This window comes from Moschus berezovskii, chromosome 24, assembly GCF_049115385.1.
Source record: "Moschus berezovskii isolate FMDL1 chromosome 24, NW_MosBer_1.0, whole genome shotgun sequence".
In the NCBI taxonomy this organism is placed as follows: Eukaryota; Metazoa; Chordata; class Mammalia; order Artiodactyla; family Moschidae; genus Moschus; species Moschus berezovskii.
This window is the reverse complement of record NC_142483.1, coordinates 10,095,956-10,121,224: the sequence shown is the minus strand read 5'-3', so window position 1 is coordinate 10,121,224 and position 25,269 is coordinate 10,095,956. Positions and strand designations below refer to the sequence as shown.

At 61.7% G+C, this 25,269-nt stretch overlaps 2 protein-coding genes across 7 annotated transcripts in view; one reads left to right on the top strand and one right to left on the bottom strand.

Moving 5' to 3' along the window:
• The window catches only part of RNF123 (ring finger protein 123), a 28,830-nt gene that overhangs the window by 336 nt on the left and 3,225 nt on the right, over window positions 1–25,269 (bottom strand). The window contains exons 1-38 of one of the 6 annotated variants that reach the window (XM_055413843.2): window positions 24,644–24,772; window positions 22,925–23,042; window positions 22,559–22,643; window positions 19,906–19,988; window positions 19,685–19,779; window positions 19,294–19,348; window positions 19,126–19,211; window positions 18,765–18,851; window positions 18,496–18,563; window positions 18,181–18,306; window positions 17,692–17,806; window positions 17,503–17,607; window positions 16,971–17,096; window positions 16,769–16,861; window positions 16,624–16,697; window positions 15,819–15,936; window positions 15,567–15,660; window positions 15,301–15,362; window positions 15,042–15,113; window positions 14,736–14,856; window positions 14,127–14,228; window positions 12,811–12,925; window positions 12,262–12,362; window positions 11,756–11,901; window positions 11,376–11,459; window positions 10,524–10,631; window positions 7,661–7,838; window positions 6,875–6,949; window positions 6,637–6,727; window positions 6,462–6,549; window positions 6,297–6,381; window positions 4,961–5,100; window positions 4,667–4,855; window positions 4,506–4,581; window positions 4,236–4,320; window positions 518–660; window positions 279–373; window positions 82–167 (exon numbers count right to left, since the gene is read on the bottom strand). In XM_055413843.2, coding sequence (XP_055269818.2) covers window positions 82–167; window positions 279–373; window positions 518–660; window positions 4,236–4,320; window positions 4,506–4,581; window positions 4,667–4,855; window positions 4,961–5,100; window positions 6,297–6,381; window positions 6,462–6,549; window positions 6,637–6,727; window positions 6,875–6,949; window positions 7,661–7,838; window positions 10,524–10,631; window positions 11,376–11,459; window positions 11,756–11,901; window positions 12,262–12,362; window positions 12,811–12,925; window positions 14,127–14,228; window positions 14,736–14,856; window positions 15,042–15,113; window positions 15,301–15,362; window positions 15,567–15,660; window positions 15,819–15,936; window positions 16,624–16,697; window positions 16,769–16,861; window positions 16,971–17,096; window positions 17,503–17,607; window positions 17,692–17,806; window positions 18,181–18,306; window positions 18,496–18,563; window positions 18,765–18,851; window positions 19,126–19,211; window positions 19,294–19,348; window positions 19,685–19,779; window positions 19,906–19,988; window positions 22,559–22,643; window positions 22,925–23,006 — 3,734 coding nt within the window. In that variant the 5' untranslated portion in view covers window positions 23,007–23,042; window positions 24,644–24,772. Of the gene's footprint in view, window positions 1–81; window positions 374–517; window positions 661–4,235; window positions 4,321–4,505; window positions 4,582–4,666; window positions 4,856–4,960; window positions 5,101–6,296; window positions 6,382–6,461; window positions 6,550–6,636; window positions 6,728–6,874; window positions 6,950–7,660; window positions 7,839–10,523; window positions 10,632–11,375; window positions 11,460–11,755; window positions 11,902–12,261; window positions 12,461–12,810; window positions 12,926–14,126; window positions 14,229–14,735; window positions 14,857–15,041; window positions 15,114–15,300; window positions 15,363–15,566; window positions 15,661–15,818; window positions 15,937–16,623; window positions 16,698–16,768; window positions 16,862–16,970; window positions 17,097–17,502; window positions 17,608–17,691; window positions 17,807–18,180; window positions 18,307–18,495; window positions 18,564–18,764; window positions 18,852–19,125; window positions 19,212–19,293; window positions 19,349–19,684; window positions 19,780–19,905; window positions 19,989–22,558; window positions 22,644–22,924; window positions 23,043–24,292; window positions 24,542–24,643; window positions 24,773–25,269 lie in introns of those variants that run through there. The other 5 variants (XM_055413838.2, XM_055413842.2, XM_088831661.1 and 2 more) reach the window with 5 other exon arrangements.
• AMIGO3 (adhesion molecule with Ig like domain 3) lies at window positions 654–3,905 on the top strand. The gene has a single exon (XM_055413845.2). It carries the CDS (start codon window positions 1,461–1,463, stop codon window positions 2,997–2,999), a length of 1,539 nt encoding a protein of 512 aa, XP_055269820.2. The 5' UTR covers window positions 654–1,460; the 3' UTR covers window positions 3,000–3,905.

The window sequence follows — 25,269 nt, the reverse complement described above, 5'->3', positions numbered from 1 at the left end:
GCAACAGGGGAGGGCATGCCGGTGGCCGATGTATCCCCGCCCCGCCCCCACCCTGACCCTGTGCCCGAGGGGCCCACATACTTGCAGGACTTGTGGCCACAGGGCTGGAACACAGCAGAGATGGGGTGAGCGTAGCAGATGGGGCAGAGGTCTTCCTCACTGGTGGGCTGCAGGGAGCAGAGTGCAGGGTGGGCTGGGTCAGACACCCAGACGAGTGGGTGTGCACCACACACACACGGTTGTGCTGACATGTACTGAGCTGCTGTGGCCCCACTCACCAGGGAGGCAGCTGCTGCCTGCGCAGATGCAGAGGTTAGGTGTGCCAGCATCTGTTCCACCTGGGCCAGCTCCTCCACGCTGATGTAATCTGTATCTGTGGTGGTGGTGAGGTGGGAGGTGTCAGGCCAAATGTGGCCTCAGAACCCAGTGCCTCTTGAGTATTTCCAGCCAGGGAAGTTGCTCTTAAGACGACTGACCTGACGCAGCCCCAAATCCCTGTCTTCCCTGGCCCACTTACAGCTCTGTAGGGAGAAGTGCTTCTGGTCAGGGGCAGGCAGGGCAGTGCCAGGTGTTGGGGGCTCCGGCTGCCCCAACAGGTAGGATATGGAGCGGAGCTGGAAGCAGGGATCAGCCAGGAGCACTGATGTGGCTCTCTCAGTCCTAGGTAGGAGAGGGTACAAGGGAAGTCAGGAGCCTGGGCCTGAAATCCCTATTAATTATTGGAGGGGTGGGGTCCTATGAAAGTCCAGCACAGTCCCATTACCGCCTTGTTCGTCCCACCCTATCTCCCTGCTGCTCTCTGATCCTCCCAGTGAAGTTCTAGATCCCAGTAAGGACCCGCCCCTGAGCAGGTCAAAGGGGGCACCGCCATGAGATGGTGCAAGTCCACCTGCTCTCTCGCACACATTAACCCTAAAAAAGAAACGCCTTCCCGTCATACACAGTAATCCTTCAAGGAAAACACCGTCTCCCTAATACACGTTTATATTTAAAAAAAAAAACACAAGCAGCTGGAAGGCGTACCTCCCAGGCTTCCTCTTCTCTTCCGGGAGACAGGTCCTCTGGAAGGCCGCCGGCCAAACTCGCGCCCCCTGGCGGCCACGCGAGGACTACGGTCGCGGGGGGGGGGCGGGGGCGGGACGCGGCGGCCCCGCCCCTCCAGTGGGAACCAATAGGAGCCGACGGCCCCGCCCCCTGAGAAATCGCCTCCCGGGGACTATTTAGAAGCTTGAGCGCGCTCAGGAAGGCACTCAGGAGGGAGCTGGGGAAGCCCGAGAAGGGTGTGGTGAGCGAGCGCGGCCAACTCACATCTCCAAACCTGGAACCGGTCGGCCTTGCGAGACGGAGCCCGCATCCTGGCTCGCTGACCGTCGCCCGGCACTTCTCACCGGAGAAGCCGGTGAGTCTCGGATCTGTGCCGCCCACTGAGCTGCCCTGTCCTGGCCCCGGCAGCCTCCGATATGGCCCGGCTGGTGCTGCAGAGCACACTACTGTGCCTGCTGCGCGTCGGGTTAGGCACGCAGGACTCGGACAGCTTCCTGCCCCACGCGCCTCATAACTGCCCCCACAAATGCGTCTGTGCTGCCGACCTGCTGGATTGCGCCGGCCTGGGGCTGCGGGAGGTGCCGGTCACATTACCAGCCGCGACTGCAGACCTCGACCTGAGCCACAATGGGCTCCAGCGCCTGCCCCGCAGCTGGCTGGCGCCCCTCTCCCGGCTCCGCGCCCTGCATTTAAATCACAATGAGCTGGAGGCGCTGGGTCGGGGAGTTTTCACCAACGCCAGTGGCCTGCGGCTGCTCGATCTATCATCTAACGCCCTGCGGGCACTTGGCCGCCACGACCTCGACGGGCTGGGAGCGCTGGAGACGCTGCGTCTGTTCAATAACCACCTGGCGCACTTGGACGAACGTGCCTTCCACCGCTTGGGCACGCTCAGTCATCTCTACCTGGGCTGCAACGAACTCTCATCCTTCTCTTTCAACCATCTGCACGGGCTGGGTGCGGCCCACCTGCGTATTCTGGATCTCTCCTCCAACCGCATAGGACGCACCCCTGTGCCTGACCTGGCTGCGCTGCCTGCCTTTCTCAAGAACGGTCTTTACCTGCACAACAACCCGTTACCCTGTGACTGCCGTCTCTACCACCTGCTGCGACGCTGGCACCAGCGGGGCCTCAGCGCTGTGAGCGACTTTGCCCGTGAGTACACCTGCCTGGCCTTCAAGGTACCCACCTCCCGCGTGCGCTTCTTTGCGCACAGCCGTGTCTTCGAGAACTGCTCGGTGGCCCTGGCTCAGGACCTGGAGCGGCCAGAAGAGCAGCTGCACGTGCAGGTGGGGCGGTCCCTGCGGCTACACTGCAACACCAGCGCCCCAGCCCTGCGCGTGGCCTGGGTGTCCCCACAGCACGAGCTGCTCGTGGCCCCAGGGTCTCGCAATGGCAGCATCACTGTGCTGGCCGACGGCAGCCTGGCCATCGGCAGCGTGCAGCCGTGGCACGAGGGTGTCTTTGTGTGCCTGGCCACCGGGCCCCGCCTGCACCACAACCAGACGCACGAGTACAACGTGAGCGTGTCCTTTCCCCACCCGGAGCCCGACGCTTTCAACACCGGCTTCACCACGCTGCTGGGCTGTGCCGTGGGCCTGATGCTTGTACTCCTCTACCTGTTCGCGCCGCCCTGCCCCGGCTGCCGCCGCTGCTACCACCGCACCTCCCGCTGCTGCCACCGCTGCCGCCGCTGGCCCCAAACACCCAGCCCGCTCCAGGAGCTGAGCGCACAGTCCTCAGTGCTCAGTACCACACCACCTGATGCACCCAGCCGCAAAGCCAGTGTCCACAAGCACGTGGTCTTTCTGGAGCCTGGCAGGAGGGGTCTCAATGGTCGTGTGCAGCTAGCAGTAGCTGAGGACTTCGACCTCTACAATCCCTCGGGCCTGCGGCTCAAGGCTGGCTCTGAGTCTACTAGCTCCACAGCCTCTGAAGGTCTGGTGATGACCTAGGATGCCCATGGCCCCCACTGAGGCCGCTGCCTGCCCACCGCTTGCCCTGCTCCCAGCTGCTGCCCGAACAACTGCCAGCTGCTGGTGGGAAGCCCTGAGCTTGGTCCTCCAGCCTCCCACAGCACAGCAACCCCCTCACTGGTAGAGGAGTTCAGGTCTCCTATCTCTCTCCTGCTTCTCCCCAGCACTGGGACCTAGCAGGGCCTACGTGTACCCAAAAGGATTGGAACCGAGGCCCAACTGAAAGAGCCCTTGGAATTAGAGCCCCAGAGTGAGTGGTAGGGCCGAGGCGGCCAGCCATTACGGAGAGTGGTGGTGAGGCAGGGAACTGTGACCACTTCCCACTCCCCAAGGGGACGGGAAGGGAGCGGCCCGCAGGGGAAGAGAAGGAGGACTTCAAGTGAAGACCAGTCCCCACCCGCAGGGTGCAAAGAAGAAATCCCCAGCCCTTGCTCCGGTGAAATGTGACTCCCTGTGCACCTACATTCAGCCGACTCTGAGCTTCACACGCCCGCGCAGTCTGGTGAGCAGGCAAGCAGCAAGTAAGCTCCTTAAGGGGCCCCCTGGGGCATCACAGGCCACTGAAGGCAGGGCCTCTCCCATGCGCTCGCAAGACAGCAGTAAGAGGCGCCACGGCCTGTGTCCCCAGCTTGTCTGTAAAAAGCCTGCCGAGCCTGGCTGAGACCGGAGGGCCCAGCTAGAACTTGCTGTCCCCTGAGGGCAGAATCCTCTTAAGGGCTGGCACTGGTCTCAGCCCTAATGGCTGAAGTAGTGCCCTGGCTTCACATGCATCTCACCGCTCCCACTGCGGGGAGGCCAGGGAGGGGGGCTGGGCCAGGGGGCCCACAAGTGTCCTGGATCCAGCTGTCATGGGATTTCTCAATAAAGGCCGTACGTGCTCATTGCTGGAGGCTTCACAGACCCAGGTGTGTGCGCTCAGCTCTGAAGCCCAGTAGGGCTGTCCTGGCATGGGCACCCCCACCCCTACCAGTGAATCTGGGTGCCCCTACCCCCACCGGAGGCACAGCCACAGCCAGCAGCCCTGCCTGAGGCCAGGGCGCCCTGCGAAGCTGAGGTCCTGGGTCCTCCTACTCTGAGCTGCTGCCACCGCCACCTAGTTACTCATTACTCAGCTCACACCTCTCCTAGCTTCCTTCGGTCTCGAGGCCCACGTGAGGATGAGCTCAGGAAGGCCCTGCCCAGCCCCCAGAGGGGAGCGCACTCCCCAGCACTCACCCTGAGGCCGGGCCGTGCACCAGGAGTCGCACCAGGATGCCGGTCACTGCCACCAGGATGGGGTAGTGGTCCACACTCTCCAGGCCTGCGGGGAAGCGAGTTGGGGTGAGCCTCGAAAGCGCTCCTGCTGCAGGGGCTCCAGCACATCCCTCCATCCTCCCCCCAGACGGCTGAGCTAGGCTGGAGGTGCCAGGCCCCAGCGGTCCAGCGCAGGCTGTCGGGTCGGGCAGAGGAACCGAGGCCTGCAGTGTGTTGCTTCTAGGTCCTCACCAGGCAGCCGCAGGGTGACCACACGATCAAAGAGGTTCCTCTCAGCTGTCACCCGGTTCAGCACCTGGTTCAACAGCTGTGGGCAGGAAGCCGTTGGTGGGTGGGCAGGCTCACCACTAGGGTGTCCCCAGGGTCCTGACCCCTTGCCCGGATGGACACACCTGTGCGAGCCGCCGCAGCAGCATCTCGGAGGTTGGCCGGGCCCAGTCGAGGAAGATCTCCGGCACCAGCGTGATGGTCATCTCCAGGACGCGCAGCAAGCTGACCGACAGGTCAAAGCAGGTGGCGCATACCTTGAGCTGCCGGCTGTCCACGAAGTTCCGCTCCAGGCGCTCCGCAGCCTGCTGAATCTGAGCCCCGCCAGGTGGGCGGGCACCCGTCAGGGGTCTGCCCACACTGCAGGTCGTGCCTTGTCCTCTGCCACCCCTGGCCCGCAAGGCGCCCCCATGACCCACCTCCTGGATCATGCCAATGAACTCGGAGAAGGCCCAGTTGAGCTGGTTGAGGACACTGTTGAGGAAGCTGGGGGCCACATCCGGACCCTCCCGCAGCAGGTCTGCCATGTGCTGCTGCAGCAGGGTGGAGGGGCAGGGCTCTGCGGGCACAGGGCCAGGGGGGCACCATCACACCCGTTAGCAGCCCCGCCTGCCCGCCTCTGTCCTCCCGCACGGGCCGCTGGTTAAAGGCAGAGACGGCTCTCTGGGAACCTCAGGTCTTGAAGGCAGGGGCACAGCGTGCAGTGCTACCAGGGGTTAGGGCTAAACCTTTCCCCTCCCTCTGCTGGGCCAACCACAGGCTGCAGCTCTCCCAACCCCCATCCCACCCCAAGTTCTAGAATGGCGCCCAAGTGCCAGCAAGTCAGCCACATGCCCCTCAGGGTGTGCTAGACAGACAGGGCGGCCCAGAGCGCTCTCCACCCGCGTCAAGGCCATTCTCCCCAAGAGCCTACTTCGAGCCTCGCCACCCTCCAGTCCTCTGCTGCCCTTGGTGTGGCCTTGGCATATGGCTGAGCTGGTGGGCGCCAAGTCTGGGCTGACAGCAGTAATCAGAGCCCTCAGCCGCACCCGGGCTGGCCAGCCCCTCCCTGAGCAAATCAATAGTTCCGGCAGCAGGACGCAGATCTGCCCCCTTGCTCTCCACGGGCAGCTCAGGTCCACCCTAGAGCCAGGACCAAGGCAACTGGCAAGGGCTTGCCGTGTAACTGCACGAGGCCCTTGGCCTCTGGGGACCCCATGAGGCCCAAAACCTGCCCACAAGGGCAGAAACACAGCCCGTAGGCTAAAGCGGGTCACTGTGTGGGGCACATACAGCGTGGGGGAGGTAGGCTATGCAAGCTAGACCACCCAAGACTCTGGGCTGGGCCCAGTGAAGGTCCTTGGGCTCACAGGGCAGAGAACGCAGACTCTGCTCCCAGTAAATGGCCCCTTCCTCCAGGCAGCCCCATGGACACCCCCTGGGGCTCCCTGCCTTGACTCAGGCATCCAAGGTCCAGCGCCGCCAGGTGGAAGTAAAGGGGCAGCGGATGTGGAGTTGGGACAAGACTGGAGGTCAGGGAGCTGGGTCAGAGGGCAAGGGGCAGGGTGCGCTCGGTGTGTGAGCTGCCAGCACACGTGGGGCTGCAGAGATGGTCCCGGAGCATCCTCGGATTGGAGGAAGGAGAGAATGGAAGCCCTGGGGGATGGACAGAAGTTTGGGGCCCACCACGAGTCCAGGACTGGGGCTGGGAGAAGTGGGAAAGTCTGTGAGAACCTCAGGGTGAGGGTCCCCTGCCTGCCAGACCTGGGTACTCACTCTGGAGGCTGGGCAGATTGGCATCCTCAGGTTTGGTTTTTAGCAGGTGTGGCAGTCGCGTATAGCGGTACCCGAACCCACAGCCCTGGGGGTAGAGGCAGCAGGAGGTCAGTGGGGCAGGGAAACCCCACCAGCCACAGCCACTTCCCCTCCAGCCAGCCTTACCCGCCAGAGCCGAACCAGGATCCAGTTGGTCTGGGCCCAGGGCCGTTGCTCATAGGGAGCCAGGAGGTTCCTCACCATGGCGATGCGCCTGTGAGAGCAGCAGGCGGTAGGCCCGGGGTGAGGCTCATGCTGTGCATGGCAGCATGCCTGCCCCCTGCCCCCAGACCACACTCACTGCTCCTCAGGGATCCGCTCCACAGCCCGCAGGGAGTTGGGGTAGCACACGTAGCTGGCCAGGGCCTGCATCAGTGAGTCCCGGATGTCTGCTGGGACAGGCCACACCTCAGCAGGTGCCTGGCATGACCCTGGTGCCCATGCCTTACCCCTACCTGGGCGGCAATCTGTGCAGAAAATGGCCATCCTGGCGTGCCACCCTGTCCCCATCCCCCCAAGCCCTCTGTCCAGAGCCTCACCAGTGCCCACGATGCGTGTGTCTGCGAAGTGTTTGGCAAGGATGGCGGCCAGACGGGTTAGGGTCTCCTCGTAGCCTGCAGGGTGGGGTGACAGGATGAGCTGGTGGGGAGTGCCAGAGGCAGGCACATCTGGTGGATGGGCTGGGGAGTGGGCTCCAGAGCCAGAGCCAAGGGCCAGTCTGGGCCTAAGCTGCCACCTGGGGACTTTAGGCAGTGCATTCACTAATGGTTGGCCAGAGAGTAAGGCACAGATGCAGGGTGGGGGCTGGGCAGGGGACAGGCCAGGAGCCTCAAAGTCCACAGCCTAATCCAGCCAAGCCCATCCTGGAATCTGGGGTCTGCAAGAAACCCCTGCTCCTTGTGGCCACCAGCAGGGCCCCCACTCCTTGCTGTGATCTGCAAAGACAAGCCCACCCTGCCCCTGCGTGGGATGCCACACCCCAGGGTCAGCGCCAGGGTGAAGGGTGAGAGGCCAGCTGGCTCCTGGGCCACAGCAGCCCAAGAAGGAAGTGCCAGTCCTGGCAGGGTGGGCGGGTTGCCTCATGCCCTGTACTCCATCTTATCTGCTTTCCTCCTCACGCCAGGGAGCAGCTGTTAGGTCTGTGGCTGCTGGTCCTGGGACGGGGCTCTCTGCCAAGCGGGACTTGTGCAAATGCTTGTCTGATGCTGTCTGAGCCCATGTGGGATGTGTGCTTCTGGGTCATGGGGGCTCAGAACAGGGCTCCCAGGGCTCACTCCGCAAAGGCCCCCTTTTCTGCCCCCTCCCAACCTGAATGGCCCCATTACCTGGGAGCTCCTCCATGCTGTGCACGGGGCCAAAGTAATTCTTGAGGGCGCTGTAGCTGTTGATGGCCACGCTCAGGTAGAATTCGGGCATGAAGGCAAACAGAGAACCTGTGCGGTCGCCATGCTCGATGGTCCGCAGGCAGACTCGAAGCAGCCAGTAAATGTCCTGCATCTTCTCCTGCGGGGGGAGGTGGGGCGGACAGGTGCTGCCAGGCTGCTGGGGGGGTGGTGTCATGGGGTTCAGCCCAGTCGGGGGATGAGGGAAGCCTCCCAGGAACATGACGTAAGGGCTGGATTCCAGGAAGAGGGAGAAGAGCTCAGGCAGGTGTGATCAAGCACTGCTGGGCAGGCAGGACAGGCCACTAGCCTACAGAGGCAGCACTAGAGCCCTGGCCAGAAGCCTGTCTGCACTGTTTTAAGGTACGCAGAGCCTTAAGCAACAGGGTACCTTGTGACCAGAAGCCTGTTGTTGGGACGCTGCTCAGAGCAGAAGGGGCTGCAGGGGCAAGTGGGGATGAGGCCGCGAGGAAGCTACGGCCACAGCCAAGTCCAGGACAGCAAAGCACTGGACCACCGGGAGTGTGGAGGCACGGAGGGGCCGTGGGGGCGAGGGACTTCCCTGGTGGTCCAGTGGCTAAGACTCTGTGCTCCCAACTAAAGAGTCCACGTGCCTCAACTAAGACCCAGTGCAGCCAAATAGATTAATACTTTTAAAACTTTTAAATGTGCATCAAAGAACACAATCAACAGAGCAGTAAGTCAACCCACAGAATCGGAGAAAATATCTGTTAATTGTAATGTGCTAAGGGGTGAATATCCAGAATACAGAAAGAACTCCTACAAATCAAAAATAGAAAAACAATCAAATTAAAAACTAAGCAAAAGGACTGACTAGACATTTCTTCAACGAAGGATACATAAAATACCCAGTTGCTGCTGCTGCTGCTAAGTCACTTCAGTTGTGTCCGACTCTGTGTGACCCCATAGACGGAAGCCCACCAGGCTCCCCCGTCCCTGGGATTCTCCAGGCAAGAACACTGGAGTGGGTTGCCATTTCCTTCTCCAATGTGTGAAAGTGAAAAGTGAAAGTGAAGTCGCTCAGTCGTGTCCGACTCTTAGCGACCCCACAGACTGCAGCCTACCAGGCTCCTCCATCCATGGGATTTTCTAGGCAATAGTACTGGAGTGGCTTGCCATTGCCTTCTCCGAAAATACCCAGTAAGACCAACTAATCTCTAGGGAAGTGCAAATCAAAACCATAATGAGATACTATTTTACACAGGATTACTATTAGTGAAAACATTTTTTCAGTGACAATCATTGGTGAGGATCGGCAGAAATTAGAACCCTGTGTCCTGCTAGTGGGGATGGTGCAATACGGCAGTTCCTCAAAAAAATTAAAAATAGAATCACCACAAGAGCCAGCAATTTTGCTTCCGGGTACACACCCAACAGAATTTTAAAAATGGGATCCCCATGTTCACAGCTGCATTATTCACAATAGCCAAAAGGTAGAACCACCTCAAACACCTACAGAGGGATAAGCGGATAAACAACACGTGATACACACACAACAGAACGTTTACTCAGTCTTGAAACGGAAAGAAATCCTGACACACGCTGCAGCGTAGATGGACTGTGAGACGGTAACGCGACATGAAATATGCCAGTGACCGAAGTCTGCTCGTGTGCGGCCCGAGAGCAGTCAGCTTCAGAGACAGAAGGTAGAACCGTGACTGGGGACAGACGTGCGGGGGAGTGGGCAGTGGCGGTCTCGGTGCGGGGATGATGCGAACAGCTCTGGAGGTGGCTGCCCCACGATGTGAATACATTCAGTGCTACTAAACTGTGCCTTTAAAATGGTCAAGACGGCAAGGCACGCACTGTATTTTACTGTGATTTTTTTAAATGATTAAGATGGTAAATTCTATGTTGTGTACAGTTTATCATGATTCAAAAAGAAGGTAGAGAGATGGGAGGGTGAGGTTCCTAAGAAGACAGTGAGGGAGGGGGTGGCAAGACTGCCTATGGAGGGAGGTGGATGGGCATGAGATCCGGTGGTGGGAAGACAGTGCCCATCTTTGTGGGGCCGGAGCAAAGGGGTAACAGGTGGAGGTGCGTGGGGTGGGGAGGGGCCACCAGAAGAGAGAGCAAGCGGAGACGGCCGGGAGAGCCAGGGAGACCAGGGGCTGCGGCCGCCCACTTATGCGGGAGGGGCACGTCCAAGAAGGCGGACAGACGCCCCGACAGGGGCACCTGGGAGCACCCAGAGGCGCTCGCTTGGTTGCGGGGGAGATGCCAGGGCAGCTGGGGAGACAAAACAAGTGCTGTGGGTCCACAGCCAGGGGAGGGGTGTCAAAACAGTCACAGCAGGAGTGCACTGTCTGTCTGTCCTGGGAGGGCAGACTCAGCTTTCCGGTTTGTTGCTGAGCTACCAGGTCATGAAGGCATGTGGCGTTCTGCAGGATCTGGGCACGTTCTTCAGTGAATGAGGGGATGAACGAGCCAGTGTCCTTAAGCGCAGGGGATGGAGGGAGTCAGAGAAGCAGATGGAGGCTGGCGGAGGCCAAGCGCCCTGGACGCACTGGGAGCAGAGGGGAGGCAGCAGACCTGGGAGCAGGGGGGACAGACTGGTGCCCCAAGGGAGACCGCGAGAACTGGAATGGGGAACTGCGGTCCACAAACGGCATCTGCTTCAGTTCATGGGCATGTAAAGCTCAGGGGTTACGGCACGGGGTGGGGGGAGGGAGCCTGAGGAGCCGGGAGGGGCAGGTGTGTGCCTGAGGCCTGGCACCACCCGGCCCAGTGACCAGTCCGTGAACTGGAGGAGGGGGCAGCCACTGGCTGCGGCCGCCCTGCTCACCTGGGAGTAGACGGTGGCATGGACCCAGGCCAGACGGCGGCTGAGGTGATCCAGCTTTTCTGAGAAAACCTTCTGGCTCTTGGTCAGCTCCGCCAGGATGTCCTTCCTCTGCCACCCGAGGAGGAGGAGCAGAGGGCAATCAGGACAGGGCCCCGTGCCCAGACCCATGCAGCTTGGCAGAGCGCACTGTGCCTGGGGCAGGCACAGGGCAGGGTGGACGCAGCTCCACTCTTCAAAACCCCCCTCAGTCTGACCTGCTGGTGGGCATGGGCAAGCCAGGGCCTCGGGGCCCCTCAGAGTGGACGTGGGGCTGAGCTGAGCCTGTGGTGGGGACCCGCCAGGAATGCGAGTCTAGAACTGTAGCTCCAGCAGCTGCTTTTGCCCTAAACAAGCCCAGGCTCTGTGGGCAGGCAGGTGTGGGCCGGGGGCTGCCCGGACAGGGAATGGCTCTGGTCCCCAGCTTGGAGAGCTACGGCACAGGGACTCCAGGGGAGGCAGGGCGGCAGGCCCTGCTTCCTGCTGACTCTGCATGTGGCCGAGGAAGCACTCAGGGGCGAATCCATAATTGATGAGGAGCCTGGGTGTGCGTCAGCACTTAGTGGCCAGGGTGCGGGCACCTTGGCACAGGCCACGGATCGCTAACGGGGCTCAGGCCGGGCCTGGCCCTGCTGCCGGCCCTACTCTTACTGCCTTGGGCCGGCCAGGGCGGGGGGTGGGGACAGGGGAGCTGCTGGGCAAACCCCAGGGGCAGGGAGCAGGTTTCCCTTGTGGACTGCCGTGGGGCCCCCAGCGAGCAAGCCGCCCTCTGCCACAGCCCGCCCTTCCCAAGTCCCACCTGCCCACCCACCTTACCCGCTTGGGGCACCGGCGGAGCTTGTCCTCTGTGTCCCGCAGGGCCATCGCGTACTCGTTGACATCGTCGGACACTCCCACCATCTAGGGCACCGAACAGCAGACACCACACATCCAGGGGGACCCTTGGGCACCTTGCACAGTGCTCTCCACACACAGCCCGGACCCTAGCCCCATCAAATCCTTCACCTTAGAAGGACAGCCCCCTCCCACAGAAGTCAACCAGATCAGGCCCAAATGGCACTGGCAAAAACACTAGTCTTGCTGTGACGTATGCTCACACGCACAGCCATGCCCAGGCACCCCTGCGGAAAGCGGGCTCGTGGGTGCACACAGACTAATGCAGACACACAGAACCATGTGACACGCATGTGCCAGACCTTGCCCAGCTGCTGGTGAACGCTGAGGTTATACATCATGACGGCACCGTCTAGGACTTCCAGCAGGGAGTTCTCGGTGAGGGGCTGCTCAGGTTCCTCGGGGGGTCGCCCCACCAGCAGGCCCTCATTCCACTGGCTACCCTCGACTAGGAACAGGGCAAGGACAGGGTCAGGGTCAGGGTCGGGGCCATTCCAGTTCTCGCCTAAGCCTATGGAGCCAGGAGGGGCCTCGCAGCAGGAGAGGCAGCCCTCGCCTGCAGCCCGGGCCCCAGGAGGGGCCTGTAGGGAGAATGTGGGAGCCGGGCGGGGGCGGGGAAGGTCCTGCCTTCAGGACCTATTTCTGTACCATCGATCTCCCGCCCTCAGAGTGCACTTCCCATACCCTTGAGATGCTGCCAGGCCACAGGACCAGGAGGGAACGGGTGTACTTGGCTTTGTGTGGGGGAGAGTCTCACAGGACAGAAGGTTCCGTCAGGGGGCCCTGCCCGGTGCTGCCTGGCACCTACTGTCTTCGCGGGTCCTCTGCTCTGCGCTCAGCGTGCGGACCTTCACTTTCTCCGAGGCGCTCAGGGGCCGCCGTGGGGTCATCAGGCTCACAGCTGCGGTGCTGAGGAAGCGGTTGGCTCGGCCCAGGGTTGGAGAACTGAGCCAGCCGGGCCGAGGCAGGGGCAGCGCGCCCCCCACGGCCAGGGCCTGAATAGGGCGCTGCGGTGGAGAGAGGAGGCCAGACTCCACTCAACGATCCCAGGGCCTGGGGCTCCCTTGACTCGTAGGCTGGGGGATGGGCCCCACGGGGCCCTGTTGACCGCATGGCTGCACCTCGTCCTCCAACTGCCCCCGCTCAGCCTTCACTGTGCCTCCCAAGGCCCAGGGTCTCGCACGGCATCAGCAGCTGGCGACCCTCCCACCACGCCGGCCCTCCATGCCTCCCCTACAGCATGGGACCCTGCCGGGTGACAAGCTCCTTGCCGGCATGGACAAGGAGATGGCCCGTGTGACACCCCAGCCCTGATGCTAGAGGGACAGCCCAACACAAAGCCCCCGCCTGCCCCTACCGCGGCACCTGGGCCGCAGCCGGGGCCGGCTCCTCGTCCTCATCCAGGTCATCCATGGTGGCCGCCTGGAGCTCCAGCGGGTCGATCAGGATGTTGGCCTTGGAGGCAAGGTCATCTAGGAGGAGGGGCAGGAAGGCTCTCAGGCCAGTGGAGGGGACAGGGGTCACAGGTGGAGCCGCTCAGGGCAGCGAGAGGGTGCTGGAGTCACATTGGCCATGGTACCTGCGCCTTGCCATCCACCTGCTTCAACCCAGCCTTCACTCTGACCCCAAGGCCCTGGGTCTCGTGGGGCAAGTCCTGGCTCCCTGTCACTGCCTGTCTTTATCTCCGTGACCTCACTCTGTCCAGGGCCCCCCTACTCCTCTGACTTTCTTCCTTGTCCTGCTCCGTAAACTGAAGCTGATCCAGAGCTGTCTGGGCCTCCTGCAGACCTGTCTCCACCTCTATTCTGACAGCCAGACATAACAGCTCCACCTCCTGCCCAGGCCTTCATCCTGGCTGCATCACTGGGTCCTCAAACACACTGCACTACCCTCTCCTGCATCTCCTGTTCCTGAGGAGGCCTCACCCCCACAGCCTCTGGCAAGAAGCCTGGGGTCATCCTTGACCCTTCCCCTCCCCCCCAGGTCCTCCCATCTCCTTTGCTGCCTGGACCACTTTGCTTCCTTGTCTCCTTTCCGGGCCCTTGCACTCCACCCTCCACACCCCAGCGTCCAGAGGGAGCTTCTTACGATGCAGGCTCCCAACCCCAACCTTGCTCCTCTGCTTCAGGACCTTCCGAAGCTACCCCTGTCCCTGAAGGAGCCTCCAGTGACTCTGTAGCCCACAGGCCCTCAGACTCCGTCCTGAAGACTCCCCGGCCTCATCTCCCACCGCTTCCTGCCTCTCATTTTCCTCTCTGGTACACGAGCTCCGGCACACCTCTCCAGGCCATGCTGGGCCGCCGCTGGCACCTTTGCCACCGCTCACACTGTACTCTCAGCCCTCTGCACCGGAGGCGCTCGTGCTCATCCTCAAAAGCAGTTCAAGCAGCAAACACGCACCACCTCACCCCACCCCACCCCTCACCGAGACCCTGAGGTTCCCGTGCTCCATCAGCCCCCGATTTCATGACAGGGCTCCCAGATCTCCTCTGGGGTGGATGCAGGGGAAGGAATAGCTGGACGACAGCCCCAGGCAGAGGAGGGAAAGCAGCATCTTCCCCGCTGAGCAGGTGGAAAGCTCGAGCGCCCTCTGGTGGACACAGCGCAGCTCAGCGGTCAAGGCAGGGCTGGCTCAGGAGCTGCGCTGCTCACCACCCACCGGCCCAGGCACACCTTTGAGCGTCTTCCGAAGGTGTGAGAGGAGGCCTCCGAGGCGCTGCAGGTCGAAGTAGTCCACCTTGCCGTTATAGAAGATCTGGGGTGGGACGTAGGCCTCTGCGAGGTCAGACCAGCAGTCAGAGCCCAGCAGGACACCTGGCCTAGGCCACCGACCTGACCAGCCTTTCCCACCGCTCCTGCCCGCTGACATTTCAGGCCAGTTCCAGGAACGGCACAACTTGTGATGAAGGGGGCATTCTTGGTTGTGCGTCACCCAGGGGAGAATCAGAGGGCCCTGGCCCAGCCCTGTGGGAGATCCCCCAATCCAGGCTGCTCCCACTGAGCCTTGAGGACTCTGTTCCAGACAAACGCAGGGCCCCCAGCACTTCAGAGCCCACCCAAGGCATCCCCAATGAAGGGCTGGGTGGGCAAGGACTGAGGAAAGGGGCCTGTGGACAGGAAGCTGAGGACCATCAGAGCAAACACTGTGCCCCAGGGAGCAGGGCTCCATCAGGCAGGAGGCCTGGGACAGCGCCCCCAGCCCTGGCCTCAGTCAATGCCCAGGGGCTGCCCGGTGCCCAGCTCTGCCCAGCGCCTGCCACGTGGGGCCTGGGACACACTCACCCTCACTGAAGGAGGTGTGTGGGTTCAAAGTCTTGTACTCATCCCAGTAGAAGCGCAGGGCCGAGATCAAGCGGTGCAAGAAGCAAACCATGTACTCGGGGGGGCAGAGCATGGGTGTGTTCTGTAGACATACGTGTGAGACACACATCTGTGTGGCCCAGGGGCCACCCCGCTCCTCATCTGAGGCCCTGCCCCGGGACCCGGGACTCAGTGGGGAGGGCGGGGCAGCAGGGGATGAGCAGACGGTGCCCGAAGCCAGGTGCAAACCCCGCGACACAGCCGGGGGGCTGTGGTGGGGACACCTACCCCCCGGCCGCTGGCATTCTCCTGCAGAAACTTCCGGAACTTGGTCAGGAAGATGTACCTGGAAGCTTCACCCTTTGGGGGAAGGAAAGCTGAGGCTGTGAGGAGCTGAGGACGCTGGCCCCAGGCTGGACCCAGTGGTGCATCCCAGCCCGTGCCCTGCACCCTGCTGCAGGGCCCATCCAGCCCTGCCCTCTGGATCTCCGGGGCCTGTCTGGCACCCTTCCCATCAGGAACGCAGGCAGGCCTGGGAGTCACTCACCCCGTTCTCATCCTTATTGTTCAGCAGCAGCTTCAGGATCTGGACCTGTAGTTCTTCCACCACTGGGGGTGGGGTGGGGAGCAGGACACCCTCAGGCCGGGCTCGGCCCTCAGGCTCCCGGAGACGGGTGGGGGGAACAGCTCTGGATCAGGGCTCCACCACCAGGGATCCCTGTGTCCCACCTAAGCATGCTCTCCACCACGCGCCCCAAGTACACCCGCACGCAAATCCCCACCCCCACCCAGTGTCCAAGGCTGGGGGCCAACCTTCAATGCGCTTCTTGAGCCTCTGGCAGCCCCGTTCATAGGCACGCCGCCGGAGCCTCTCCTCAGAGGTCTCTTCCCTCACCTCCTCTTTGCCCTGGGGAGTGTCAGGGGGATCCGAGACAGCAAGAGTCACCCAGGACCCAGGAAAGCCCTGCTCCCACCCTCAGCCCAGGGAGCGGCCTTGCATGCCAAGTCCAGACAGCCCGGGTGAGTCCTTGCTGCGACCGCGCCCACCCGCCTCAGCCCGCTCACCTCCCTGGGAGAGCGGTGGGGCCACCATGTGGTCGGGATAAGCTCCTGGAGGCCAGCCTCCTCCACACGCAGTGGGCTCTTGATGTAAAAGAAGACGACCGACCGCAGCACATCGAAGCTAGTGGTCGTCAAGGCAGAGCTCCGCTCACCGCCAGGGCCCCGGACACCCTTGCGAGTCCTCCCTGGGAAGCCCTCCCACAGCCTGCCCGCCCCCTTCCCAGGGGCCATGGCTGCTGTGTGCCTGTCTGCCCTGCCTATGAGTCCTGAGAAAGGGCTGTGGTTGTCAATTCCCCGCCCAATTCCCGGCAAGCGCCCGATCACAGCTTGTCACAGGAGCAGAAGGTGCTGGGACAGCTGGGCGGAGGGCTATGGTTTCTCCATGTGCTTCTGCCTCCGAGAGGCTGAGGACCCCAGAGAAAGAGGACAGCTACCGGCACAGGCTTCCCAGCCAGGGACCCAAAACTACGCTCTCTCCTATTCCTGCCATTCTCCATGTTTTTCTGGAAACACAAGAGCTGACCCCGTAAAGAAGATCTCGCAGGAACACCCGCCATGGACCACAGATAAAAGTGCAGTGCTTTGGCTGAAGAGCACAGGCACGGGTGGCACCTCACCCACCTCTGTAGTGCTACCCTCCCTGCTCTGGAGAGAAAGTGCTGGAAGGCTGAGTCCTGAAACAAGGTGGCTCTGGCCGTCCTGAGCCTCCATGGGGAGCCCTGGCTGAAGGCACACCACCCTCCCAGGGCCTCTGCTGACCCCAGTGGGCACCGCAGGTCTGGCCTGCCCGGCAGCCAGGGGAGGATACAGGACGTTGCTAAGCAGAAACTTGCGGGACTTCTCGTGACTGAGGATGGCGATGGTGAGCCGCAGGTAGCGGATCTGTGGGGAGAGGGTGCTCAGAGGGGGCGGGGGAGGCCCGGGCGGCTCAGGGCCGGGGCGGGAGCTCCCACCTGCAGGCTCAGGTCGGGGACAATGGGCGAGAAGCGGTACAGCCGCAACAGGGACATCATCAGCTGCTTGAGGCAGTCCTGCACCTCGTAGTCCTGGAAGAGGGGGTCAGGCTGCGTGGCAAGCCGGCGAGAGTAGCCCCAGGCCAGCCGTCCGCGCGGCCTTCTCCAACACCTCCCCGCATTTCCCCTGTCCTGGCCTCACCTCCATGAAGAGCCACAGGAGGTCCAGGACGTGGTGCACCACGGTCTGCGCCTGCTCGGGGGAGCCCGCCTCCACGACGCCCAGCAGGAAGCTCACGAGCACAGCCTCCACCACGTACACCTCACACTGTACCAAGGCCGGGTGCCGGTGAGGTGGTGGCCTTCTGTCCCACTCAGGCCGCCCCCTGCCCCCACCCCACCCTGCTCCTGGGCCCCCTCAAGGACCCCTTAAGACACGGCGGAGCCCTTCTGGGGTCTGACGGAGACACAGCAAAGGCTGCTGTCCCACGGCCCCTCTGGGGCTCTGCACAGGCCGTTTCCTTGGCCTGGGATGTCACCACCCCTGGATCTTTTCTAGAAAGCCCGATACCCTCAGCTGGAAGCATCTCCTCCCCGCTCCCCGCTGCCCCATGACGTCCTTGAGGTCTGAGAGCTGTGGTCATGGGGGCCCCGCCCGGTGATGCGGCTGGACCTCACACACCTCGGCACCCCAGCCCTCGGCCTGGGCCTTCCCCGCCCCCGCGGCCCCTCACCAGGAGCGGTGCGAAGTGCTGGAAAATGTGGACCAGCGCAAGCAGGACGGCGGGCTGGCCCCGCAGCTGCCACTCAGCACTCTCCCTCTCCACCAGCCTCCCTTCCTGCAGACGCAGGGGAGGGGAGCACGGTCAGGGTCGGAGGGCTGCAGAAAGCCCCCAGCCCACCCGGCCCAGACGCTGGCTCACCACGGGGTCCAGCTCCACGCTGAGCACCGCCCGGAAGCAGCCCAGCAACTTCTGTGCCCGAACCAGGCTGGCGCTCGGCGGGTCCTGAAGGGGCCGGTAGCCCGCCACTGGGTAGGTACCACCGAGTTAAGCCAGCAACACCTGCTCTGTGGCTCACCACGCCCACCCCTCCCACCGAGACCCCTGCGGTGGGGCCTGGGCTCCAGGGCAGGGCTGCGAGGTCAGACTGCCTAGTTTGCATCACACCCCTCCCTCCCCTTTCTCTGTGGACTGAAACTTCTCTTGCCACTTCATGCTCCTCACTGTTCAACTGAAACAACAACGGTTAGTGTAAGCATCATCCTTGACGCTCACCTAGGCCCTACCCTCTCCACTCCTCATGGCAGCAGGAACCGCCCCCAGCCCACAGAGCTCCAGGAGCAGGGAGGCCCCCTCCCAGTTTCCTCAAGCGCATCCAAGCGGCCCACAGCCTTCTTCACAAAAGGATATCGCAGGGGACGGCTGCCAAAGTTGAAGGCCACAGACTCCTTGAAGGAGAGGCTGATGGCTGGGAAGTAAGCCATGCCCAGGCCCCTGGATAAGTTCTCAAAGGCGGTGCCCAGTGACACACCGTTCCTGGAGCAGAGAGGAGGGCCCGTGAGCCAGGGATTAGAAGGAGGTAGCTGAAAGGGACCCGCGAGCAGGCCTCTGTGGGGGCTGCCCGCCCTCTGACTGAGAGCCAGAGCCCTTACAGTAGGGCCTGGACCGTGAGGGCAGCCTGGGGATGCCCCAGAGGCCAGGCGTGGGGACAGAGGCTAGACTCACAGGGAGAAGGACAGAGTGCCTTCGTCCAGGTCGATCAGGCAGCTCACGATGTCCCCTGCCGCCCAAGCCTGCCAGGGGAAGAAGCCATGCAGATGAGCAGAAGCCCAGGGCCCTGCCCACACTGCCCCTCCACCTGCGTCTCCACCGCACCCAGGGGAGGCTGGCCACAGCACAGAGGACCTGAGTCCTTGTCCACCTCTGGTGCCCTCCATCCCTCACTGCTGCCCGCACCGAGCCGCAGGGAGGGGCAGAGGGCAGGTGGGCCTCACCTTTCCGTAGTTCGTCGTGGTCACGTTCCACTTGCGCACCCGGTTGCCGTCGTAGGCATAGGAGTTGTGTGTATCTCCAACCCCCTCCTGGGGAGGAGCCGTCCGTGAGGTCCAGGGAGTGGGGGGGGCAGGACCACAGCCCACCAGGCACCAGCCTGGGACCCACATGGCTCTACCGAAGGGGGCTGACGTGCTGAGGGAAGGCACGAGGGCTGTTTCGGGGCTGGGGTGTCCTGGGATGGGGTAGGACACGGTCCTCCTCCAGAGGGCAGTCCAAGTGAGGGTCCTGAATGGACCCCATTGGGCTGGGGGGTTGCCTGAGCCCTGCTGAGGCCTGGGAGGGTCCCCTCTCCGCCGGTACCTCCTGATTGAAGCGGCAGTTGATTGTGCACCAGCCAATCTGCATGAGCCCCTGGGAGGAGATGAGCACCTCGTAGATCCATTTCCCTGGAAAGAGCTGTGTCAGACTCGAGGGCAACAAAGACTGTCTCCTTTCTGAGGCCTGGGCCGTGGTGGAGTGTGGTCTCACCTTTGTACACGCACGTGGTGGAGCGGATCGTCCCAAAGTTGCTGTGTCCAATCACCTGGGCGGGGAGCAGGGGGTGGTGAGCCTCCTCCCGGGCACACAGGGGGCCTCCCCAAGGGAGCACAGTCCCATGCCAACTCGGTTCGCCGTGGTGGCGACACCTGTCGTGGCCAATGCTGAACCGTGCCGGAAAATGGCGGAAGGGCCCAGGCCCAGGTCAGGAGGGATCCTGGGCTGGAAGCGTGATGGGAGGGGGCTGTGCTGGGAAGACCTCGGGGCTGGGGTCACACCAAGAGCGTTTCGAGGCTATGTCAGGAGGGTTTGGGGGCTGGGGACTCAAAGGGCCACATCAGGAGGGGCTTGGGTCTGGGGCCCCATGCCTGCCCTTCCTTACCCCCAAGAGGTCATCATCCACCAGAAGCAGCCCTTCAAAGCCACCTGTGTGGTCAAGGACCACAGTGGATGGGCCAAGCCGCCCTTCAACCTGTTCTGGAAAGCAGAGAAGAGGGTGAGGGCTTGGGCCGGGCACAGGCTCAGGCAGACACAAAGAGGGCACCGAGCCCCCCAGGCCCACTGAGCCCCTGAACCCCCTTCCAGATTTATGCTGTCACCTACCCTGGCTCTCCTCCTCCTCCTTGTCGTCCACATGCAACAGCTGGTCCAGATGCTCTGGCAGGTTCTGGAAGTTCAGGGGTTTCCTGGGAAGAGCGAGAGGCTGAGAGGGGGCCCCCAAGTCCTTGAAACCAGCCAGATGACGCCAAACCCCTCTCCCAGTCCCCTTCTCCTGAGCTGAGGAGGGTGGCTGCCCAGAATCCAGAAAAAGAGGTGTGTCAGTCCCACATTCTGGGATGCTGGGGTCAGAAGAGTGGGTTATCCACTAAACTTGGAGCACTGCAAGACTGATATAAAAAAAAAGAAGAAGAAGAAGGAAGAGCCTTCTGTCAGCCTTAATCCCCTCATCTGTACAAAAGGAACAGCAGCTGTATGTTAGAGATGCTGTGAGGAGTCCGAGCAATAACGCTCCCTGTGTAGCCCGGGACCTGCCCACTCCTGAAGGCGGCTTGTTGATTGTGCCTGGGCCAGGAGGGCTGGGAGAAGCGCGGAACCCCAGGATGCTCAGTACCAAGACCAGCTAGTCCAATCCTTGACCCCAGGTCTGTGGTCCCATCCAGGGAAGCCTGTGTGTTGAATGAGACATGTCCTGGGAGGACGCAGGGCTCAGCCCTCTTAGCTTCTGGTTGGCTGTGTCCTGGACCCACCTGCAGAGGAGAGGAGAGCGCACGGCAGGCCACCTGCCCCAGCCAGAGGGGCTGGGAGGATGTGTCTGAGTGGCCCCCTCATCCTCCCAGCACACATGCCCAGAGGAGAGAGCGCTCTGCCTAGTTCTGGCCAGCTAATCCTGAGCTCAGCTGCTAAGAATAGCCAGGAATGAGGTGGTGGGAACTAGCAGGGCTCCGGGAGCAGAGGCCCAAGGCCCAGCCGGATCCAGCCCGCAGACTGCTGGCACCTGCTCTTCCATGTTTAATCCCAGCTTACACCCTGCCCACCGCCCGAGAGGTCAGGCCCTGGCAGGGCACGTGGATGGGCCAGCACACCGACTCTCTGGCTAGGTAGCTTCAGCCCAGGCCCAGGGGCCGTATGTTCCCACACCATGAGCTACAGCTGACCTTGAGCTGCAAGAAGCAGAGACTCACGAAGCCTCCTCCCCACTGCTGTGGAGCCCCAGGTCAAGGCCAGGAGGCAGCTGTGCAATGGGGTGCCTTGCCAGCAATGTGGAAGACTGGAGCCCCTCTGTCTCTTAACACCCCCAGTGGGCCCACAGATCAAGCAGGCTTCCTCAAGGGCACTTCTTACAGGCCCACAATGGAAGGGCTGCTCCAGTCCTGTGCCTGCTTTAAAGAGCAGCTGCGGGCAGGCAGTCTGACTCGGCGTCAGTGAATGCCTGCAGCACCTCCCATTTGGCCACCCTCAGCCCTGGCCTGGCCTTTCTGGCCTGCCCAGGTCCTGGCCCAGAATTCTGCGTCCCCACCACCACTGACTAACGGCTCTGCCACCTGCTCTCACTCCTGGCAACCACGGCACCAGTGGTAGCAGGATCATTTCTGCTGTCACATGAGGGAGGGATCGGGTGGCCCTGGGGAGAGGCCAGGACTGGGGCTGGGGTAGAGGAGGGCCCCAGGCCTCCACAAGTGGAAACCTTTTGGCCACCATGGCTGCTAAAATGGAAGAGGGGGCCCTTTGGGCCTGCCCAGTGAGCAGAGACTGTGCAAGACAGAACAAGGCTGGCTGGCGAGGGGGCTGAGACATACGGACACCCATGTCTCACTGCAGAGAGGAAGAATATTCAGAACCCTTTGAAGAAGAAGAAATTCACCAGCAGTCCTACGAGTGACTGAAATTCAAACACTCCAGGCACGTGATCCCAATCCTGGGCGATCGTGCAGCACTGTTTACAAAAACCAAAGCCCCCCGAAACCAGGGCAGTGCTCAGGCAGATTCCTGGCCCTAAAAAATGCCCACCAGTATCAATCTGTAGTTTAGAAAACTATGATGACAAAACCAGGATTTAAAACTCCTATAAACTTCTGGGGGTATATCCATGCAGTGATGGTTTCTCAGATTAACTGTGTCACAACTTACTAGATGGTGTGCTTTAAACACATGCAATTTATGGTATGCCACTTATTCCTCAATAACTTTAAAGAAACTGACGGTGACAAAAATTTTCAGCACATTTCCCATATGGCAAAACCCAAACTGCACACACTGTGAGATAAAGAACACACAATGGAATCACGCATGATCGTTTGTATTCGAAGACGATGGCAGATGCTTTTGCTTTTACGAGCTGCTGCTAAACTGCACTTATAACTTGGATATGAGCTCAACTTAAATACGTTCAATGTACAAGGAATAAAGGGCTGGTGGAGTCTGCATATTATGATCCAGCAGAGGCTACAGAGGGCCAGGGTGCGTTGGAGGTAAGGGCAGGTGCGCACAGACCAGATGCTGTGTGTAGAGCAGGTGTGAAGTGCCACACTGAGGACTAACCCTGCACTGTGCCCCTGACCTCCGCTACTCCTCAGAAGGGAGGTACCAGCGCTGCCAGGGCAAAGACTCCTCTAGGCCACAGGGCTCGCAGTCAGGAGCGGCAGAGCGAGGACAGAACGCAAGCCAGCCTACCCAGAGCCCAGCCTCCCTCCCTACAACCCAGCCTCCTGCCTCTGGTCTGGCCCCGCAGAGGGAGGGGAGAGCCATCCGGCCATACCTGCTGGTGGCTGCCGCAGGTCCGTGATCAGGAGAGGAAAAGACACGGTGCAGGTAGTCGTTCAGCAGCTTCTCATGCACGATGCCTGGGCCACAGGTTAGAAGGGAGAAGGGACACACGGTCAGTGTGGCTCCCAGTCCCTACCAGCCACAGAGGTTCCTGGTCCTAGCCCAGCCACAGGGGTCAGAGCAACAGTCCCGGTGGGTGCCCTGCTCCATGGCTGTTGGTGGAGAAGAGGGGGCTCACAGGTACAGGGAGGCGCAGGCGGAGCCTGGGGCTCAATGGACCTGGGACGTGTTTGCCTCTGTGTCTTCTTCCTGCTTCCCTCAACACTGGGAGCCTCCTCCCTGCCCTGCCAACCCTTACCTGTGACCCTGGATTTCTCAGCATCTGAGGTCAGTTTGAAGCTCTTGCGGGAGAAAGCCATGCCACCCTCCTTGGACGCCATCTTTCATCTCTTGTGGGCAGCCTGTAGTCCTGAGGGCTTAAGCAGAGGCAGAGCCTGTCTATTCGAAGGAAGCCAAGGGCTCCCGTATTGACCTCAATCCTGGGGTGTCAGGAAGGCCTAGGAACAGGTGAAGCCACTGCATGGGCACTCACACATGCATCAACCCAGGAAGTCTCTCACCGCTCTGCCAGACCCTGGGGCCCTCCAAGCAGGAGTTTCCAGCTTCCTACACAGGGAGGGTGGCTGGGGGTCTTGGACCATGTGACAGTACCCCCACCCTGCCCCAGTGCTCACTCAGGCCCCGACAGTGAGCAGATGCCAGATATGTGTTTGTTAAACCAAACTGTTAACGAATGCCTCAACCCAGTGGGAAATCAGACCCAGGTATCCAAAGGGAGGTGGCCCAGGAACAGAGCTCCTGTATCCTTCTGGGCTATCAGCCACGCTGGTCCACATGTGGAAGAGAGAACCCTACACCTAGTCCACCATCCAAAGCTGCCATCTCCAGCTGCAAGTCTTACTGACATCCAAGGCCAGGACCCCCTGCCTCAGTTCCAGGATCCTCCTCCCTTCTCTATTCCAAAGGCCTGCAAGTTTTCTTGTCCCCACTCACACACACAGCATCCTACCCCCTTACAGCAGCACCCCCGCCCTCATTACAGAACACACTGTTCCTACTGCTGTTCGTCCCTCACACACCATGGTGTTGCTACAGTTGCTTCTGAAGGGGCACTAAGTCGCTGGTGCCAGCCTCAATGATCTAGAGCTGTGCTGCCCAACACAGCAGCTAGTAGCCACATGTGACTCTTTCAATTCCAGTTCAAGTTTCAGAGGGTTTCCCAGGTGGCGGTAGTGTTAAAGAATCCGCCTGCCAATGCAGGAAGACCTAAGAGATGCGGTTTAATCCCTGGGTCGGGAAAAGTTAAAAAATTTAAAAGTCAATTTCTCAATTAAGAGTGGTCACCTTTCAAGGATTTCCGTGGCCCCATGTGGTTAATGGTTACTGGACCACACACCGAAAATAAAGAACATTGCCATCATCACAGAAAGTCCTGTTAGTCGGTGTGGGTCTAGAGCCGAGTCTGCCAGCAATGCCTGAGACAGAACTCCTCTCTTATCTCACCCCAAACAGCTCCTCTGCTCCCGCCACACACTCTTGCCCACTCCCAGTCGGCACCACGCCTGCCCCTCAAGAAGGCGACTCCCTGCCCTGCCGCCCACCACCGGCCCTCTGACACAGAGCCGGTGCAGGACAGGTTAGACGCTGTCACGGATCATGAGCAAACCTTCCAGACATCCGCTCCCGGCGTCAGGTGCTGAGGACCCAGGTGGGAGGCGGGCCTTGACTTTTGCCCGGGGGCTCCCTGCCACGTCGTCCCGTTCAGCCCCGCCGAGGGTTCCGGGCTCGGAACCGAGGCCACCCCCAAGGACGCGAGGGCACCGCTAGTCTCCCCCAAGTCTCCTCCGTCCCGGCCCCAAGCTCTGGAGGACCCTCCAGGCCAGCTCCGGCCCGGAGCCCAGCACCACGGGCTGCGATCCCTCGCGCGCCGAGCACTCTCACAACTGGACGGGCAGGAGACGCAAGGGGAGCCACCGGGAAGCCCGCCCATCTCGGAGCCCGGCCGCCCCTCACTTACCCCCCAGCCTCCGCCGCCGAGTCCCGGCTCACAACATCCGTCCAGCTCTCGGCTACGGCGCCCGTCCGGGGCCAAACCGCGCGGCCGCCGCGCACGCGCACGCGCGCCGCCCCGCGCCCGGCCTCCGCTAGGTGGCGCCCCGCTCTGTAGCCTCCAAGCCGGGATGTTCCCGGAGCCCGCCTCGGCCCCACTGCCCAACCTCTTTCGCCTCCGTCCCCGGCTTGCGCGGGAGGAGCTCCTGGCACAGCAGTGCCATTAACGCTGTGTCCTGAGGGACCTTGGCCGCCTATCTCTCTACTCCTGCCCGTATTTGGAGATCCGGCCCACAGGTCCGCTGCTGCTGCTACTGCTGCCAAGTCACTTCAGTCGTGTCCGACCACGGAAGCCCACCAGGCTCCCCCATCCCTGGGATTCTCCAGGCAAGAACACTGGAGTGGGTTGCCATTTCCTTGACGTCCGAAAGGCTGCTCCTCCCAAGGGTCTCCTGCCACCTGTCACCCTCACCTCCATTCAGGCCAGACGTGTGGCCTCGCTCACCTTTCCCAGGAATGGCACCTCTGGCCGGGCGAGGAGAGCTTCCCTGGGCTCTGCTGACAGAGGTGTGGGCAGACCTGCCCCCGTGGGGG